The sequence below is a fragment of the Ovis canadensis genome, chromosome 10 (genome assembly GCF_042477335.2).
Source record: "Ovis canadensis isolate MfBH-ARS-UI-01 breed Bighorn chromosome 10, ARS-UI_OviCan_v2, whole genome shotgun sequence".
Taxonomy (NCBI): domain Eukaryota; kingdom Metazoa; phylum Chordata; class Mammalia; order Artiodactyla; family Bovidae; genus Ovis; species Ovis canadensis.
The window spans coordinates 85,929,061-85,950,101 of NC_091254.1; the positions used below are offsets into that span (position 1 = coordinate 85,929,061).

The 21,041-nt window shown below is 42.2% G+C and overlaps 1 protein-coding gene across 2 annotated transcripts in view; it reads right to left on the bottom strand.

Annotated features, from left to right (window-relative positions):
• The window catches only part of LOC138446665 (ATP-binding cassette sub-family C member 4-like), a 171,159-nt gene that overhangs the window by 78,891 nt on the left and 71,227 nt on the right, over window positions 1-21,041 (bottom strand). For both annotated transcript variants that reach the window (XM_069601885.1, XM_069601884.1), the window contains 6 exons: window positions 18,356-18,553; window positions 16,879-17,019; window positions 16,105-16,142; window positions 14,738-14,832; window positions 8,062-8,208; window positions 4,159-4,238 (listed from right to left, as the gene is read on the bottom strand). In XM_069601885.1, the coding sequence (XP_069457986.1) occupies window positions 4,159-4,238; window positions 8,062-8,208; window positions 14,738-14,832; window positions 16,105-16,142; window positions 16,879-17,019; window positions 18,356-18,553 (699 nt within the window). The remainder of the gene's footprint in view (window positions 1-4,158; window positions 4,239-8,061; window positions 8,209-14,737; window positions 14,833-16,104; window positions 16,143-16,878; window positions 17,020-18,355; window positions 18,554-21,041) is intronic.

Consider the following 21,041-nt stretch of genomic DNA (forward strand, 5'->3'; position numbering starts at 1 on the left):
CCTAAAACACACATGTGGTATTTTAAAAATAGTTACCCATTACTTAGTGTTCAACATGCATTTAGATATTATGAAAAAATTAATTAAAATGAATTTCATTTTGTCTTCCCAACAAACCTTAGGAAGCAGGTATTACTTTCTCCATTTTACAGAAAGCAGAGTGTGGCTTTGTGGGGCAGAGACGGTAAGAGGGAGAGCTGGGATGGGGGCTTGGAAAGGAAGACTGCGGGGCTCTGCACTGTACCACACTTTAAAGCTGTTGGCATCATGAATGATTATCAAGTGCAATCACACCACATAATTTGACTTTTTTATGCTGCTTTCCTTTGTCCTTTGAAATGGTGAACAACTCCAATTTGCCCAACCACTCATATAATGTGACTGAACAGGCTGGTAGCTGTGAGAGTCAGTGTACAGGATGGTGCACAAACTCATGCTCGTCTCTCTGTTGGGATGTGGTCTCTGAGTGACATCACCTGAGGGGGTGGACTATCCTGCAGTGTGGACCACTACTCAGAGTCCAGGGTTTTCCTTAGCCACATTTGGCACCACTATCACAAAATATTAAATAAATTGTCTGAAATTTCATTTAAGGGAGTGAGAATAAATTAGATGATGGAAAGCATATGGAATAAACATTTTAAAAGTAATAAAAATAAAAATTATCAAGAATCTTCTAAAGTTTATCAAATACAACAAGGATAAGCAAAATCATCAAAAATGAGTTTGAACACCAGTGCACTAACACAGCTGAACAATGCCCTTCCAGACCCTTCCCTTCCCCCCTGTCAGCTGGTGATAGAGAGAAAGACTGGTCCCACACAGGAACTCTGCTTCCACCATCTACAGTGGCCTTTCCCTCTAATCTGAGATCAAAGGTAACCTCTTAGAAGCTCTGCCACTTCCTGGACCAGGTTCCCTAACTGTCTCCAACCTCCACATCCAGTTTGCCTTCCAGAACTTCCTCCACAGGGCTCCCACAGTTAGGATCCCAAAGTCATCAAGGGGTGAATCTCTGGATGTCTTCCTTCCCTGGGTGGGGAGGAGACCCATGAGGGGAGGGCTTCATGCCTGATTCACCCCTGTACTTCACAGCCTCGATCCTTGTTTGTTGAAAGGAAGGATGGAAGAGAGGGGAAAATCATCAATCTTACTCCCCTCTCAGAAACTAAAATCTCAAACAACAGGCAAGAGCTTCTCAGACCCTGAATTCCAGATGGGCCTCTCTCCTGATTCATTCAAATTCTTTCCAGCCAGTCTTCACCTCAACTCCCTCCAAGCCTCCCTCCAAAGGACTGGATTTGCAGTTCTTTGCTCTCTAACTCCTTGGGTCACCACACGCCTCCTGATTCCAAATCAACCAACAAGTTTCCGTGGACTCACCTTCTCAGTTGCACTGAACAGACCTCTTCTTCCTCAGGTCTCCACCGTATCTCCTCCTCTCATCCTTGCTGTTCATTATGCATCTTCAGTACTTCCCTTCTCTCTCTGCTTTCTCCCTGAATATCAGGGCTTCCCTAAGCTTCTGATCTGGGCTCCTAAAATGCTTTCCTCTCTCTGGGCAACCTTATCCATCCCCACAGATTAAGCTACTTGCTCAGTGAAGAATACGCAGGCTCCATGCTCATCCCAGGTCTCTCTCTCAAAGAGCACTCTTACTTCTAATGAACTACAGGACACCTCCACCAAACTTCAAGATAATTGACAAGTGGTAGAGGAAGGACTGGAAATCAGCTAGACTAGATTTTTTTCTTCTCTTTAATGAGAGTATTTCCTGCTGAAATCAGGTAGCATCTACCTCTGTCCCTCTATATGCCATCCAAAAATATGTGACAAATTCTGATTATGATGACTGACTAACCATATGCTAAGCACAAGGCGGAAACCCAACCTTGGCCTAGCTTGCTGTAGCAAAGAAACAGAAATTTTCACAAAATCCTTTCAAAGTAATTTACAATCACTGTCAAAATGTGACACTGTTTTTAGGGAAAAATTGTTTCCCGGGATAAATTATGTAGCTAAACCCAGCAGGGCACATTTATGAAATAAGTTTGCAGAAGAGAACAAAAAAAACAATCAGACATCTTTGCAGTAAAAGTCCTCTGCCTCCGAGTCTCAGCTTAGTTCACATTGGCAACAGTGGAAGCCTTGCCCACAGGCTGCACTGTCTGTAGGACACTGTTGCACTGTTCATTGCTGCATTTGTGTGCAGCTCTTGATAAATGCATTTCATTTCCAAAATTAACACTTGGAAAGAAAAAGTAAATGCCCCACAGGCTTAATCACTGATAAATAGACAGAATAACAGAGGCAAAAAAAAAAAAAAAAAAAAAAAAACACCACTCCATAAGAGCAACAACACTGAATGTGAAGATGAGAGCAGAGATGACCTAACATTATTTCTTAGAACCTCAAGTTCACAGACTAACTGAGGCTAGACAGAAGGTATTCCTGTAGGTCTCTTTCTCTCTCTCTTTTTAAGACACCTTAAGACACTTGTGAAAAGAAAAACTGCCTACATAAACAAAAGACATTTTCTGAGATGACTTTGATCCCGGAATCAAATTATTGGCTTAAAAGCTTTTGTGTCTTCAAAGTTGCTCTCTATGGTCCTTCTTGCACTTCTCAGGTGGCTCAGTGTTAAGAATCTGCCTGCAATGCAGCAGATGCAGGAGACACGAGTTTGATCTCAGGGTTAGGAATATCCCCTGGACAAGGAAATGGCAACCCACTCCACTATTCTTGCCTGAGATATCCCATGGATGGAGGAGCCTAGCAGGCTACAAACCATGGGATCACAAAAGAGCTGGACACAACTTAGCAACTAAACAACACTGTCCTTGTTAAATTATTATTTTCACCTTATTTTTAGCCAATCTTTTCTTTGTAAGTAACCACACCTGAAAGTGAAAATGAAGTCACTCAGTCATGTCTGACTCTTTGCGACCCCGTGGACTGTAGCCTACCAGGCTCCTCCATCCATGGGATTCTCCAGGCAAGAGTACTGGAGAGGGTTGCCATTTCCTTCTCCAGGAGATCTTCCCAACCCAGGGATCGAACCCGGGTCTCCTACACTGCAGGCAGATGCTTTAACCTCTGAGCCACCAGTGAATATACTCTGGTTTCTCTTCATAAACACATAACCATACCTGGCTTTATCCAAATAAAATGGTGCAGCAAATATTTGTCCCCTGTGGGAATACAATGCATTATGCTCATGCTCGGTTGTGTCCGACTCTTTGCAGCCCCATGGACTAATAGCCCGTCAGGCTCCTCTGTCTGTTGAATTTTGTAGGCAAGAATACTGAAGTGGGTTCCCATTCTCTTCTCCAGGGCATGTTCCCAACCCAGGGATCGATTCCACGTCTCTTGCATCTCCTGCATTGGCAGAACTGATGCTTTTGAACTGTGGTACTGGAGAGGACTCTTGAGAGTCCCTTGGACTGCAAGGAGATCCAACCAGTCCATCCTAAAGGAGATCAGTCCTGGGTGTTCATTGGAAGGACTGATGTTGAAGCTGAAACTCCAATACTTTGGCCACCTCATGTGAAGAACTGACTCATTTGAAAAGACTCTGATGCTAGGAAAGATTGAGGGCAGGAGGATAAGGGGACGACAGAGGATGAGATGGTTGGATGGCATCACTGACTCAATGGACATGAGTTTGGGTAAACTCTGGGAGCTGGTGATGGACAGGGAGGCCTGGCATGCTGCAGTTCATGGGGTCGCAAAGAGCCAGACACGACTGAGCAACTGAACTGAACTGAGCCACCTGGGAAGCCCAATACAATGCATAATTTAGTTAATCTAGGCTATCTTTCCATGAGAGGTGATTATTTTTATATTACAAAATGGGCTCATAGTAAAGGGAATCCATGCCAGACACCTTGGAGGCAGAGGGAGAACCACTTACCCAGCATGTCACTGCTTCAGACCAACATTGACATGACTGTGTAGACATGCCTGCCCCAGGGGTTACTCATGCTAACTCACCCTCCTAATCAGAACTGCACCTCTTTCTCACAAACACAGTCTTCACTGAAGATAACAGGACACACTACCAGGCTGAAAGGCCCACCCTCAGCCTCTGTGAAAAATCCTTGAGAAACAGGCACTCTGTTCTTCCCTGTGAGAACTCTGGTAGGACTGGTACATTACCTGGATGAAATCAAGAAATATCAGAGGCAGCAAGTCATCCATATGCCCAACATCTTTGGAGAAACGATTCAGAATTCTTCCTGCAAGAACAGGATATGAGAAATTACTCACTCCCTCAGGAGCTTTAAGAGAAATAATTCATGAACATATCAAAACAATATTTTTTAAGACTATGTATTTTGTGTCTTCCCTGGTGGTACAGTGACCCAGTGCAGGGGACATGTGTTCAATCCCTGGTCTGGAAAGATTCCACATGCTGCAGAGCAACTAAGCCTATGCGGCAGAACTACTGAAGCTCATGTGCCTAGAGCCTGAGCTCTGCAACAGAAAAAGCCACCACAATGTGAACCCAGGCACTGCAATGGGGAGTAACCCTTGCTCGCTGTAACTAGAGAAAGCCCACATGCAGCAACAAAGACCCAATGAAACTAAAAATAAATAAATAAATCTTTTTAAAAAAAACTACATATATTAAATATTTAATATATTGGGCTTCCCCAGGGACTCAGTGCTAAAGAATCCATATGCCAATGCAGGAGATATAAGAGACAGAGGTTCAATCCCTGGGTCAGGAAGATCCCCTGGAGGAGGAAATGGCAACCCACTCCAGTATTCTTGCCTGGGAAATCCCATGGACAGAGAAGCCTGGCAGGCTACAGTCCATGGGACTACAAAAGAGTCGGTCATGACATAGCGGTAAAACAACAAATTTAATATATTACAAATTCATATTAAATAAGCCAATGTCAGTGGTAAAAAGAAAGATACAATAGGATGATACCTACAGAGAAACAAAAATACCACCAAATGGCAGTGGGTGGGGAGTTGAAACTTAGCCCTGATTTTTAAAAGAATGGGAGAACCTTGTGGCAGTATCAGGAAGAATGGTGGATTTGGGAGTTGCCTCCCTTTAGGTCCATCCCATCTAAGGCTCACTCCAAGTGCTAAATCTGTAAGTAAACAGTTGCAAAATACCTAAGTTAATCCTAATTGTCACATCAATTTTGCTTTATTATCAAGATTAATTTTGTCAAGGGATGCTTTCTATAATAAACATAATTATATCCTCTCTGTAATTTTTTTCCCTCCAAATGGCTCACAGCACATTTTGGGAAATTTTGGATCGTGGCCATTTCCAAGTTGTGAGTTTACCACTGGCTTAGTAGTCACTGTTTTCAGAGGTGTACCAGGTGCGACAAGCGCAGACTTTCAAATAAGCATCTAAGAAGACCACAGGGATGTAGGCAGGAAAACAGAAATATTACTAAATGACTTAAGAATCATTTATCATTGATTTTATTTCCCTTCTCAGAATCCACAATAATAGTATATCCTTAAGGCTGCAGGATAGAATATGGGAATTTCTGGTAAATATCTGGTGAAAACTAAAAATGTCACATCAGTAAACAAAGGATGCTGCACCCACCAGGACTCTGCAGCCACCCCTGCAAAGGTGGGGCACCCTGAGGAGACTCAGGATGAGAAAGCACAGGATGCTGGCCCCAGACAGGGGAGATGCACACCACAGGAACTGTGCAGGGAGGAGCCAATACTGACTCCATGCTGGATCTGCTTCTTTGACCACTGCTGGCCATTGCTTTGGTCAGGAAACCCTGCCCCTCTGCATGAATGTTAAACCAAAGTGGCTTTTGTCAGCTCACAGGGAGACAGTCTGACCCTCACCACCTGTCAATGGCTGCAGAAAAGAAAAAATGAACAAATACCCTCTTATTGTGCAAGATAAATGGCCTTTTGACTTTACTTCCTCACCTCCTCTCCTCTCTGTTCTATAAAAGAACGAGGCATCCAGATCCCAATCAGATGGCTATTGTGAGACATCAGTCTGCCATCTTCTCAGTCTGCCAGGTTTCCAGATAAAGTCATTATTCTTTGCCTTAACATATCGTCTGTAAGACTTATCTGCATTGTGAGGCGAGCAGAGCGAGCCTGAACTTGGTAACAAGTAATACCACTCTGTGTGGTTCTCTCTTCATGCCATCACATACCAGAAACAAAAACCACCATAAACAGTCTATTACAAATTCTACTTTTGAAAATAAACACAGAGAAGAATTCAGTTTAATATACCACTAGAAGAGTAAATAACTGGCCCCTAAACCTTTGGGCCCATCTTTGCAGTCTTTATTTGAGCTTCTGTTTTCTAGAAGGGATGAAGTTCTGATAATAGGCACAGGAGGGGGAGACAAGATACACACTATGCACGCTTGCTGCTCTAGGATTAGTGACCTTAAAGATTTAAACTTGGTTCCAAATCCTTGAATAATAAATCAGCATCTGGAGAAGCCTACAGGTCATCAAGGGCCTTTTTAACAGTGGTCATAACCTGTGATAACAGAAATTCAGTCGCATCTGATGCTCCCAAATTTACAATTGTAGTTTCCACATTAACAGGAAACGTAGAGTAACTTTACAGCCATAATAGCAAAGACTCTTCCAATCACTTCCTCACTCCAGCTTCATAATAAGATGAGATTGTGTGGGCCTCTGCAGTTTACCATCCTGTGCTCCTCACAGTGCCTGGACTAAAGAACATGTGTTGAATAAATCTGCACAAGATGCTGCACCAAACAGTCTTATTTAATCCTCACAACAGTCTTGTGAAACAGGAAGGGCAGCAGTTAATCCCATTTCACAGGAGAGGAAGTCCCCAGACACCATGTTGACATCCTCACTGAGGTTCATTAGGCACTGACCCTGTGCTAAGTGCTGTGAATGTATTAACCTGCTTCATGCCCACAACATCAAGATATCAGTAAGTGTGTGAACCGTATCCTCATTTTATAGGTAAGAAAATTGAGACACAGAGAAATTAAATAACTAGCATAAAAGTATTAACATAACTATACCTGGCTATTACTATTAGTAACTATCTCCAGGACTGAACCAAGAAAGTTGGCTCCAGGGTCCATACTTATAACCATGACAACATCCTGCCTGGAGATTTGCCTGCCCAGTAGTATCCACCTACTTTGGCCTCGATCACACAGATAGTTGATGCGCAGGCCAAGGCTACTGCTGTCCTCTCTTCAGTCACATCCCTGCCTCAACAGGCCCTGTCAATCATCATCTGCAAAAAAACAAGCTGCCCTGGGCCTCGGCACAAGTCTAACCAACTGAGCAGAGTGGGCATGTGCACTGATGAACTAGCTCTTCATAGGAACCCAGGTCAGGGTTCCTTCCAAAGCAAGACAGGTTGAAGGCCTCAGGGTGTAGGAAGCAACCACTGGGAACCCTTCAGGGACACTCTTACTTAATAATGAAGATCCACCTGCTAGGTACCACAAGACATCTTTAAGGTAACAAAAATTCCATTGTAAAACTAGAGAGTTGATTTCATTGAAGAGGATGTTTACATTTCACTGATCTTGTATTTTAATTAATCTTACATTACCATTTAGGTAAACCTCAAAATATGAGCACACGTCAGAGCTCTGTGGTCCCAGAAATGGATGAGCAATGAAAGAAACAAACACACAGGCTGTCTTCTGCAGAAATGTTCCTGGAAGATGGTCCTTCCTAGTTAGCTTAACATCATGTAACATAGCCAACATTTTAACAACTAGTCAAAAACATTTCAACACATTTTCATCATCTGTTGGGTGTTTCATATGCCACAGAACAAATGGACTCCTAAATCATCCTGCAAAGTAAACATTCATGTATTTTTACAGACATGCATAAATTGGAGTAAAAGCTGATATGCCCCTATATTCAGATTTTCTCTGGTAGGAAAAATTACCAGTGAAGCTTTTTATAGAAAATGAATAAACATACACAGTGATTTTCTTCCAAGCATCTCTTCCACTTTCAAATATGAAAATGCAAATAGGCACATAATGTGTTAACAGACATATTCTTTAACAAATTTCATGTCTGACTTACCTATTGGATTTCTATGGAAGAACAATACTGGAGCTCTTAAAATGGACTCCACCATTTTGTTGTGCAAAGCTCGTGAAGAATTAACAAGGATGTAGAATATCAACAGAGACCTTGTGATACCAAAAAGGACAGTAGACACAGTTAACCCTGAAATAAAGAAACATGACTCAGCACAAGATCTCTGTCTTATCCTCAACCATGCTAAAACATGGCAGGCAGTTTAAAAAGATACTGTGCATTTTATTCTAAAAAATAAAACTTGTATAGAGATTTACATATATACAGAATAAAAAACATATATATATATATATATATATATATATATATATATATATATATATAAAGTAGGTTATCTAAGACTTTAATGCTCTCAAAAATACATTTATAAAACAAATATAAAAATTTTTCCTCCCACTAAATAGAAACAACATGGGGGAAAAATCATGTGTAAACTACAGCTTCATTCTGGGCTTGCCTAATTCAATTACAAGTAAATGAAAGGGAAAGTGTTAGTTGCTCAGTCAAGTCATACTCTTTGTGACCCCACGGACCGTAGTCCCCAGGCTCCTCTATCCATGGCAAGGATTCTGGAGTGGATTGCTATTCCCTTCTCCAATGCTTTGCTACCAGCACATGAATTAACAGGGAAAAGGAGAAATGATCTACCATTTTCTTGTAATTTACAAGGAAATATACTTGCATGTAAAGTAGCTTTTTAAGAACCTATTGTATAACACAGGGAACTCTACTTAATGTTCTGTGGTGACCTAATTGGGAAGGAAATCCAAAGAGAGGATAAAGGTTCAACTGGTTCACTTGGCTGTACAACATAAATTAATACAACATTGGAAAGCAACTATGATAAAAATTAATAAAAATTTAAAATATTAAAAATAAAGTAGCTACTTCTATGCCCAAGTCACTATAAAGAGCATGAAAAGACCATGTTAAGTTGCAAGTGGACAATCTCTTTCATAACTGAACTGCAAGAAACTACAAATTGTCTTTTGACATGAGATAATCTAAGCAAGATAATCTAAACTAATCTCTCACTCTTTTATAGAACCCCAAAGCATTTGTAAATAAATATAATCATTTAAATTTGTCTTATCAATGACATAAATGAGCACTACTATGCATATAAAAATTAAAATAGTCCTCCAAACATCTCTTCAACTCACAATGCTATATAGAGTGGGGATAAATTTGGCAAAATATATTCCATCAAGTACTTTTTTCCATTCAGCTGGCACACCAGTATTATTTAAATTCTGAAAGCTGGTAAAATTCTTAAATTCCATCAACAGGCATTTGCCTTAGCCCACAATCTTATATGAATGTGTAACAGAATCCCTTCCTTCTTTAAGCCCTCATTGTCCATCAATTCAGAAGGTAAACAGCTGATAGATTCAAGTTTCTTATCAAGTGATCAATAAAACAAATATAAATATTCAATGAGTGGATATTTACATAACTTACTCTTTGCAGAAAGTTTTTCCAAGCATTTCCTCTGAGGATATTTAAATTTTTACTTATTTAAAAAAATTATTGGGGTATAGTTGCTTTACAATGTTGTGTTAGTTTCTGCTGTTCAACAAAGTAAATCATTATATGTATACATATATCCCCTCCGTCTTGGACCTCCTTTCTCCCCATCCCTCCCCTCTAGGTCATCACAGTGTACTGAGCTGAGCACCCTGTGCTATACAGCAGCTTCCCATAGCTATCTGTTTTACACATGGTAGTGTGTATATCTCAATCCTAATCTTCCCATCCATCTCTCTCACTTCCCCACTGTCAGGGAATGTTTAACAGGAGGATTCCTACATGCTGTTTTTCATAAATCCTCTGTTCCTTATCAGTTTCTGGCAACAGAAACTGAGTGGAACAGCCTTCTGCTCCCAGGACTGAGGTCATAGGATGAGACATGCGTGGATCTCCTTCCAGTAAACATTCTCGTTACGACAAAACTGTTTGGTCTCGATCCTCTTTCTTGAGATATGGATTGTCTCCTGACCTTATGACCATTGTTAATCCCTTGATCCCTTGGTAACGGTTGCTGTACATTTGGTTTTCTGATCTTTATCCTTGTTGAAAGAAATTCCTTGTACAACAGCCTATATATACTCACAGAAAGAGCATTAAAGCACTTTTGCTCCATCAGAGCTTCGGTTCCCATGTCTTTCTTTCTCTCTCTCTCTCTCTCTCCTTCCCTCCAGCTCTCTCTCTTTTACTATCTATCATCAACTCCAGACCACCAGGTTCTGGTCCATTAAAGGACCGCAACACCCCACTCCCGCTCTGTGTCAAACATCTATTCTCTACATCTACAACTCTATTCATCCCCTGCAAATAGGTTCATCTGTACCTTTTTTTTTTTTATTCCATGTTGTTGTTCAGTCACCAAGTCACGTCCAACACTCCATAACCCCACTGACTGCAGCATGCCAGGCTTCCCTGTCCCTCACCATCTCCCTGAGTTTACCCAAGTTCATGAGTTGGTGATGCCATCCAACCAGCTCAACCTCTGTCACTCTCTTGTCCTTTTGCCTTCAGCCTTTCCCAGCATCAGGGTCTTTTCCAGTGAGTCAGCTGCTTGCATCAGGAGGCCAAAGTATTGGAGCTTCATCTTCAGCATCAGTACTTCCAATGAGTACTCAGGGTTGATTTCCTCTTAGACTGACTGTTTTGATCTCACTGCTGTCCAAGGGACTCTCAACCTCAAGTCTTCTCTAGCACCACAGGTCTAAAGCATCAATTCTTCAGTGCTCAGCCTTCTTTATAGTCCAGCTCTCACATCTGTACATGACTACTGGAAAGACCATAGCCTTGAGTATAGGCCCTTTGTTGGCAAAGTGATGTCACTGCTTTTTAACATACTGTCGAGGTTTGTCATAGCTTTTCTGCCAAGAAGAAATTGTCTTCTGATTTCATGGCTGAAGTCACCATCCACACTGACTTTAGAACCCAAGAAGAGGAAATCTGTCACTGCTCCCACATTTTCCCCTTCGTCTGCCATGAAGTGATGGGACTGGATGCCATCATCTTAGGTTTTTTTTAATATTCAGTTTTAGAGGCTCTTTAGTTCCTTTTTGCTTTCTGCCATTAGAGTGCTATCACCCACATATCTGAGGTTGATATTCTCTAGAAATCTTAATCCCAGTGACACCCATCCAGCCTGGCATTTCACATGATGTGCTCTGTGTATAATTTAAATAAATGGGGTGACAATAAACAGCCTTGTTGTACTCCTTTCTCAATCCTGAAACAACCAGTTGTTCCATACAGGGTTCTAACTGTTGCTTCTTGATCTGCATACAGGTTTCTCAGGAGAGAGGTAAGAAGGTCTGGTATTCCCATCTCTTTAATAGTTTTCCATAGTTGTTATAACACAGTCAAAGGCTTTAGCTTAGTTAGTGAAACAGAGGTAGATGCTTTTCTGGAATTCCCTTGCTTTCTCTATGATCCATCAAATGTTGGCAATTTGATGTCTGGTTTCTCTGCCTTTTCTAAATGCAGCTTGAACATCTGGAAGTTCTCAGTTCACATGATGCTGAAACACAGCTTGAAGGATTTTGAGCATAATGTTAGTAGCATGGGAGATGAGTGTAATTCTCTGGTGGACTGAAAATTCTTTAGTACTACCCTTCTTGGGAACTGGGATGAGGATTGACCTTTTCCAGTCCTGTGGCCACTGCTGGATTTTCCAAATTTGCTGACATATTGAGTGCAGCAATTAAAATCTTTGAGGATTTTAAATAGCTCTACTGGAATTCCATCACCTCTAGTAGCTTTATAGGCAGCCATGCTTCCTAAGGCTCACTTGATTTCACACTCCAGAATGTCTAGTTCTGAGTGACAGACTACATTATGGTGGTTATCCAGGTCATTAAGATTTTTATTGTATAGTTCTGTGTATTCTCCCATCTCTTCTTGATATCTTCTTTTTCAGTTAGGTCATTACCATTTCTGTACTTTTTTGTACCCATCTTTGGATGAAATGTTCCTTTGATATTTCTAAGTTCCTTGAAGAGATCTCTAGCCTTACCCTTTTTGTTGTTTTTCCTCTATTTCTTTGTAGAAAGAAAGGCTACAAAGAAAGACTTCCAATCTCTCCTTGCTATTCTTTGGGACTCTGCATTTAGTTCTAGGAGACGTTCTAAGTCTTCATAGAACTGATCAACTTCAGCTTCTTCAGTCAGTGGCTGGAGCATAGACTTGGATTACTGAGATGCTGAATGGTTTGCCTTGGAAATGAACCAAGATCATTGTGTCACTTTTAAGGTTGCACCCAAGAACTGCATTTTGGACTCTTGCTGATTATGAGGGCTATTCCATTTCTTCTAAGCAATTCTTGCCCACAGTAGTAGATACAATGGTCATCTTTATTAAATTCACCCATTCTGTCCATTTTAGTTCACTGATTCTTAAGATGTCTATGTTTACTCTTACCATCTCCTGCTTGACCATGTCCAATTTACCTTGATTCATGGACCTAACATTCCAGGGTCCTATGCAATACTGTTCTTCCCAGCATCTGATTCTACTTTCCCCACCAGACACATCCACAACTGAACATGTTTCCACTGTGGCCCAGCCACTTCATTCTGTCTGGAGCTATTAGTAGTTGTCTTCTGCATATTGGACACCTTCTGACCCGGGGGGGTAATTTTTGGTGTCATATCTTTTTGCCTTTTTATGCAGTTCATGAGTTTCTCATGGCTAGTACACTGGAGTGGTTTGCCATTCTCTCCTCCAGTGGATTACATTTTGTCAGAACTCTCCACTATGGCCCGTCTGTCTTAGGTGACCCTACATGGCATAACTCATAGCTTCATTGAGTTATGCAAGCCCCTTCACCATGATAAGGCAGTTATCCATGAAGAGGCTGGATTCCATATATATATATATATGCATTAATATAAGTATTTTTTCTGTTTTTCTCTTTCTGACTTACTTTACTTTGTATGACACACTCTAGGTCCATCCACCTTTCGACAAATGACCCAATCTCATTCCTTTCTATGGATAAGTAATATTCCAGTGTACATGTGTTAGTCACTCAGTCATGTCCAATTCTTTGCAACCCCATGGACTGTAGCCCACCAGGCTCCTCTGTCTATGGGATTCTCCGAGCATGAATACTAGAGTGGACTGCCATTCCCTTATCCAGGGGTTCTTCCTGACCCAGGGATGAGACTCAGGTCTTCAGCATTGCAGGCAAATTATTTACCATTTGAGCTACCTGGGGAATCCCCCTCCCTTGGTCCAGTGTGTGTGTGTGTGTGTGTGTGGTATATATATATACCATAAATGAGATGAAAAGACAGCCCTGAGAATGGGAGAAAATAATTACAAAATAAGTAACTGACCAGGGATTAATCTCCACAATATACAAACAGCTCATGCAGCTTAATATTAAAAAAAAAAAAAACAACCCAATCAAAAAATGGGCAGAAGACCTATATAGACCTTTCTCCAAAGAAGACATACAGATGGTCAAGAGGCACATGAAAAGATGCTCAATATCATTATTTGAGAAATGCAGATCAAAACTATAATAAAGTATTACCTCACACCAGTCAGAATTGCCATCATCAAAAAATATAAAAACAATAAATGCTAGAGAAGGTATAGAAGAAGAGAACCTTCTTGTACTGTTAGTAGTAATGTAAATTGCTACAGTCACTATGGAGAACAGTATGGAGGTTCCTTAAAAAATTGAAAATAGAACTACCATATGACCCAGAAATCCCTCTACTGGGCATATACCCTGAGAAAACCATAGTTCAAAAAAACACATGCACCCCAGTGTTCATAGCAACACTGTTTACAAAAGCTAGGACATGGAAGCAACCTAAATGTACATCAACCGATAAATGGATAAAGAAAGCATTTAAAATTTTTGTTAAAGACATCCTCTAAATAGTATGTAATGCTATGCTATGCTATATATATATATATATATATATATATATATATATATATATATATCTCCTACATACTCTTGTGAATAGAGACAGTCATGATAATATTAGTCTGGCAAGCCAAATTTTGAATTAATCACACAGTTGGGGAGGAGGTAGCACTGTGATCTCAGGGTAAGAAAGAGAAGGAATCCTAATTCCAGACACTGGACTTTCCCTGCGTAGCTTCTCAAGTTATTAGTGAAGCCCAGGAGATGAGCACTGTGGAAAGGGGAGCTTGGTATACCTTGGAGGGAATAATGCTTTTATCTGGGGTCCAGGCTGCTAGAGGATTTCATCCAAGATCAATAAAAGCCAGGGTTTATTCAGACAGAATTGGAACAACCTGAACCACAGGGTGGGGATTCATTTCTATTCCCCTTGCCCATCCATATAATGATATAAGATTTAGCTAAAGCACCTATTAGAATACACAGTAGCTACATATTTCCAGTGGCTGATTTTCTCAATATGCAATCCTGATTTAACTACCAAAATCCAGTATGGAGCAAGTTAAGAGTCTTCATTCAACCTTTTTTCTCCTAGTAGATCTTTAAAATAATTATTCTAATTAATTCACAGAGTAAATGCAATTCAGACACTCAGTCTGTTAGGACATTACTGAATTATTCTGGAAGCCCTCTTGCTCTCGCAGACTCATTGTAAGCACCTTAAACTTTGGTATTCTAGGGCAGATGACTCAACTTTACCTGAATAAACTCCTAAGCACCAGTTCAGAATAAATACTACATCTTCATCTTCTTTTAAATATCCCCCCAAATACAGGTCACTTTGTACATTCGCCCTATGGGACAGAAAATTAAAAATATTACACTATAGATATACATAGAATTTACACAGATATTGCAAAAAAATTACCTCAATTCAAGAAATGTATATTATGCTGGAAAGTGTTTCCCAGCTCACAAGGCCTTGTCTGTGTCTCCCTTTTAAAAATCTGAATCACAACTTTCAGTTTTCAAAATTATCTGTGGAGACAGACTTAGAAATTGAACTTACAGTTGGCAAGGGGAAGGATAGTTAGAGAGTTTGGGTGTTCGTGCACAAACTGCTAGATTTAAAACAGGAGAAGAGGACGACAGAGGGTGAGATGGCTGGATGGCATCACTGCCTCAATGGCTGTGAGTCTGAGTGAACTCCGGGAGTTGGTGATGGACAGGGAGGCCTGGCGTGCTGCGATTCATGGTGTCGCAAAGAGTCAGACACAACTGAGCGACTGAACTGAACTGAACCAACAAGGACGTACTGTACAACACATGGAACTCTGCTGAATGTTATGTGGCAGATGGGAGGGAAGTTTGGGGGAGAATGGATACATGTATATGTATGGCTGCATCCGTTCACTATTCAAAGGAAAGTATAACACCATTGTTGATTGGCCATTTCCCAATACAATGTTAAAAGTTCAAAAGACTGTTCTGTACATCTGTGTCTCTTTTGCTGTCTCGCATACAGGGTTATTGTTACCTTCTTTCTAAATTCCATATATATGTGTTAGTATACTGTATTGGTGCTCTTCTTTCTGGATTACTTTGGACTCTGTGGGAGAGGGCGAGGGTGGGATGATTTGGGAGAATGGCATTGAAACATGTATAATATCATATATGAAACGAATTGCCAGTCCAGGTTCGATGCATGATGCTGGATGCTTGGGGCTGGTACACTGGGACAACCCAGAGGGCTGGTACAGGGAGGCAGGAGGGAGGAGGGAGGGGGGTTCAGGATGGGGAACACGTGTATACCTGTGGTGGATTCATGTTGATGTATGGCAAAACCAATACAATATTGTAAAGTAATTAACCTCCAATTAAAATTAATAAATTTATATTTTTACAAAGAAGAAAAAAAAAGTTGAAAAAAAGAAAAAAAATTGTCTGTGAAGAAGTTGCTATGGGGGGGACATGGGGAAGAGACCACAGGGGGATCACACACCACCTGTAGGAACTTTCATTTTTCTTCAGGGAAACTACGTGAGGGTCAGTCCCCCTGACTCTGTGGGAAAGTGAGGCTTCGTGTAGACGTTACAGCACTTTCGGTCAGACCAGGAATCACTCACCAGTATGCAAGCCACCAATCCTGCAGGACATAGGCAACCTGGAGCAGGAAACAACAGTCACTCACACACTGACATCACTGAGCCTCACACCCCATTCACCAGGCTGGGGATGGAAAGGCTCCAGAATATGGAGACGGTCCTTCAGGTTCAGGTCTGCACCAAGCCCCACACCCCAGATGACCACAGGTCAGGGGAGGGCATCTTACATGTTAATATCTTTAAAAGAAATCCCTTTTTCCCTAGAAGACTTTGCTCCCCAAATATAATGTACTTCAATGAAAATCCAAGTGGACTCCAAAGTCAGTAATAACAGAACAAATGTTGGGATTTTTCAAAGCAAAAAGCTTGACAGGTACAGTGATGGTCAGTTCTGGGTGTCAGCTTGGCTGGGCCAGTCTCCAGTGATTCAACTAAATACTCATCTGGATGTTGCTGTGAAGGTATTTTGTGGATGTGGTTCACATCCATCATCAGAACTTAAGTAGAGGGGATCATTCTTAACACTATGGTTGCCTCATCCAGTCAGTCAAAGGCCCTTAGAGCAAAACCTGAGACTTCCTAGAAGAGGAAGAAATTCTGTCTCAAGACAGCAGGGTCTGCTCCTGTCTGAGGTTCCAGCCTGCAGGCCTGCCTTTCTGATTTCACATTCACCAAGCTAGGCCGACAATTGCATGAGCCAAGTCTTTGAGATAAATCTCTTAATGCAAATATTTAAAAAGAATTATAAAATATAAATAGCTGCGTGCACAAATCAAAATAAACACCCTTACGTACCTGAGCTATGATGTTTACTAGAATAAGGAAGATGATGACAGGCCAGTCAGCACCAGCTGTGAAGTAATTCTTATAGGTCTTAAAATCAACTTTTCCTTTCAAATGGTCCTCTAGAGGTAGAACAACCTGTATCTTCTCAGTCTAAAAGGGAAAAATGTCAGTGAGAGATGAAATTTTAAAAACTGAACCCCAAATTTCAAGAGTTCAACACTGCCCTCCACTGCAAAGCTGTGGGAAACAGACACATCTCATACACTGGCAGGAGCACAGGATGGTCCACCTCCTATGGAGAAGGGTGTGGGAATATCTGGCCAAACCACATATGTGTTTACCCCTGGACCCAGCCATCCCACTCATAAGAATCTATGAGAAATAATCAAACGCATTCACATGAGGTTATTCACTGTTGGGGAGCTTTACTTAAAATACAAAATGACTCTCAACACACACAAAACAAAATCGATAATGTATAAATGCAGAAACTTCCTCTAAAATAACACACAAAATGATATGGAGCTAATGTATCCCTCTAGATGACTACATCATTCAATGATAGAAACATAAAACATTCTTGGGACTCAAAACACTAGCCAAATACAGTAAACTGAGTTCACAGAGAGTTAGAATAAATAGAAGTTTACATAGCACATTGCAAGCATATTATCTGAATCTATTTGGTTTCTAAATTTCAGAGTAATTCCTGAGTTTAGAAAGTAAATAGCTAATCTGAATACTTATCAGAATCATTCCAGGCTCCTCGGTTTGGATATCAAGGAATATCTGTGTATGTTTTTAAGGGAGATCTACTGCATTTCTGTCTGGAGGACTTGGAATGCATTATGGAGTCACAGAAGCCTAGTATATCCTCGACTCTAGTACATCCTGGCCCCTGGGATTCAAGGTCGATAAGATGTGGTTCTCGGTCTTGAAGGGTAAGAAAGGAGCACGGGAATTAACACCGAAGTGTCTACCATGTGTCAGGTTCTTTGCACATGTTACCTCTGCCTATCACAAACCATCTGACACCAAGGCAAAATAATATCATCAGTTACCTGCAGTGCCAGAACATTCCAACATACAGGAAAAGTAGCTGATTTAACGTGGCAACAGCAGGACTCAGTCTAAGGGGGTCTTCACATTAAGCCTTGGGATGCATAAGGGAAGCCAGGGGCCACCAGCCTGAGTAGGATGTAAATATGGTAAACTGAAGAGTCAATTAGTGTGAGCCACATTCACTCAGAAATTCATTGCAGTGAGCCACTACTGATCTCCATAAGATTCTCCATCCTATACTCAAAGGGGAGCACCAAGCAGGCTTGCTCCCTTCATGCTCTTCTACCAATTCCATGGAACAAGACTTTGGGAACTTAGGGTCTACTTTGGGACAAATGAAGATGTCATGAGCAGAGCAGACTGAAGGTCCCTGAGACCACCAAGAGCAGACAGACCCGGGCACACTGCAGGGTGAGAAACTCACTTCTTGGTCCTCTGGAGCCGCATCTTTCAACGAGGGGCTGGGAGACTGGAAAGACTGAACCAAAGACTCAGAGATCGCAGTGGGAGCTGCTGGACCTGGAGATGGTTCAGACAGCTCATTCCCCTTTTCAAAAAGGGAAAAAACATTTATCCCAGATTTCTGGAACTCAGAGTAAGTTCCTCTTTCCACCATTTTGCCCTAAAATAAAAAAGTTGAGAGGAATTAATTTATATTTGATAATATTAAACCAACCTAAATACTAATCAAGAAAAATTTTCTGGACTTAAATTATGATTTATGAAAAACAGTGATCCCTAGGTCTAGAATTCTTGTGGAGAAATCTAGTTCAGTCAGCTCAGGACAGAACTGAGCATTATGTTCTCTGCCAAACCCTGTCCCTGGGTCAGGTGCTGAGGGATATGAAAGAAACGTGTGCTCTTATGTTAAAAATGGAGGCCATTGACATGACTACCCTTGGCACTTAGGGAAGGAAGAAGTACAGAGGTTGGTGGCAGGATCAGCACAGTTTTATTTTAGACAACATGGGAGTTAAGAGAAGCCTCATATGAGAATTCCAGGAAAGAAATTTAAACTTAGCCCGGAGGCGGGGCCCAGCACATCTGCACGTGGGTGAGAGCCTCTCATGAATCTTCACTGCCCACTGTCACCATCACACTGTCACGTGCCCGGCCTGGATAACAGGAGCCAGCCCCGGACAGAAAACCCACGAGAGGCCTCTCCATGGTCTACACCTGCCACCACACACAGCAAGTTCCCAACTGAAAATTCAATATTCCACCTGATAAGGTAATTAAACAAGGAGGCCATGGGGCTGGGGTGGCTCTAAAGCCTTGGCAGTCTGTGCCTACAAACCAAAACCTAAGTCAGAATCAGTGCACTCAGATCCAATAAATAACTTAGGAACGACCAACCACAAGCAGCCAACCAGGCTTCCCCAAATCAGGCAACTGCTTAAGCCACAGCCAATCAAATCATTTTCTTTGAACACATGTGACACATCCTTGCACAGTTTCCCTCCCTTACAAAGTCACATAAAATAACGTGCAGATGTTTCACTAGTTACTGGCGCTATGAAACCAGACTCAGCTGTATCACTCAGCAGCAAATCAAACATCAGGGAAAAAAATATGTCAGGATGCAAAACTCATCAATTGAGAGCAGCTGTGGTTAAGGCAGCTCAGGTGGAGGGAGCTGGCCAGGACCCTCACTGGGACCACCCCTTCACCCTCTCCCCTGAGGGGCCCACTGGGAGAAACACAGGGAAGCCTTTGGGTACTGTCAGATACTGCAGAACTAGAAAATTATGCAGGATATATTGTGTCTTGCTCCACTCAGGAGGCAAAATTCACACACCTCTTTAATGAAATCACCACTCAACACATCAAATCTGTAACATGCACGATGAATGACTGGTGGTACAAAGACAGCAATTTCACTCAGCAGTCAAGCCCTGACAATTCTGGGGGATGAAGGGACAGCCATCTGCTCTGAAGAGAGGGACTCGACAGTGAGGCTGGTCCCCATCTCAGGCAGGGGTGCTCACCCGTGGCCAAATAGTTGTTTTGTTAGTACTAAAACTGGGGGTAGTGTCCTCAAAGAAAGCAATAAGGGGACCCCAAAACATCTAGAAATAGGCAAAATAGGTTATACTCCTGCCCACTGATCCTGTGCTCATAACACTATGAACCTGGAGTTTACACACTAGAATCACCCCCTCTGCACAAGAAATCAACTGCTCTCAAGCTTGAGAAACCTTAGCCTCCCCCCATTCCTAGAGAGTGGAGAAGGGCTGACGCATGGAACCGCTTCCAGAGAGGCAGGGGTTCTGCATCTTAATAATCTTTCCCGGAGCAGAGATTCTTTTCAGAAGTCAGGGATCTGACCAAGGGCCTGTGGAGCAGTCAGGGGTTAACGACAGAGGTGATGAGACCCAGGGGCAAACAAGCCAAGGAGTGAAGCATCGAACGACCACCAGGTCTGAACCCTTCTCACTACTCTCCACCCACCCCCAGCCATGCCAGGAGGTGTGGACTGGATGGTGCCGCCTCCTCAGAAAGATGTGCTCAAACATGACACCTTATTTGGAAGCAGGGTCTTTGCAGATGTAACCGAGTTAAGATGAGGTCACACTGGAGCAGGGTGTCCCTAAAGCCAGTAAGACCGATGTCACTATGAGAATAGGAGACACAGACTGACCTGGGGACAGCGGTCATGTGACATCAGAGCCAGAGACCACAGCACTGCAGCTGGAAGCCAAGGAACCCAAGGAAGGCCCGTGAGCACCAGAGGCTGGAGGGAAGGACTCTCCCCTGGAGCCTCCAGGAGAGCACGGCCCTGCCAGCACCTGGATTTGGGATGTGAAGCCTCCAGAACAGGGAGACGATAAACTCCTCCTGTCACCCAGCTTGCGGTGCTGTGATACGGCAGCTCTAGAAAGTGAGTCTCTGGCCTGAGCCACACTTCTGTCTCTCAGCTTTACCAAGACTCCTAACTGCTTCTTCTGTCACCCCTCCAGTGACCATCAGAGGAATCTCTTAACTCCCACATCAGACCACATCCCTCCTCTGCTCTGGACCGTCTGATGGCTTCCATCCCACAACTGCCCACTGCCCACTGCTCGGAGACCAGCTCCCTCCCGTCCCCCTGCTCACTCTCCTCAGACACG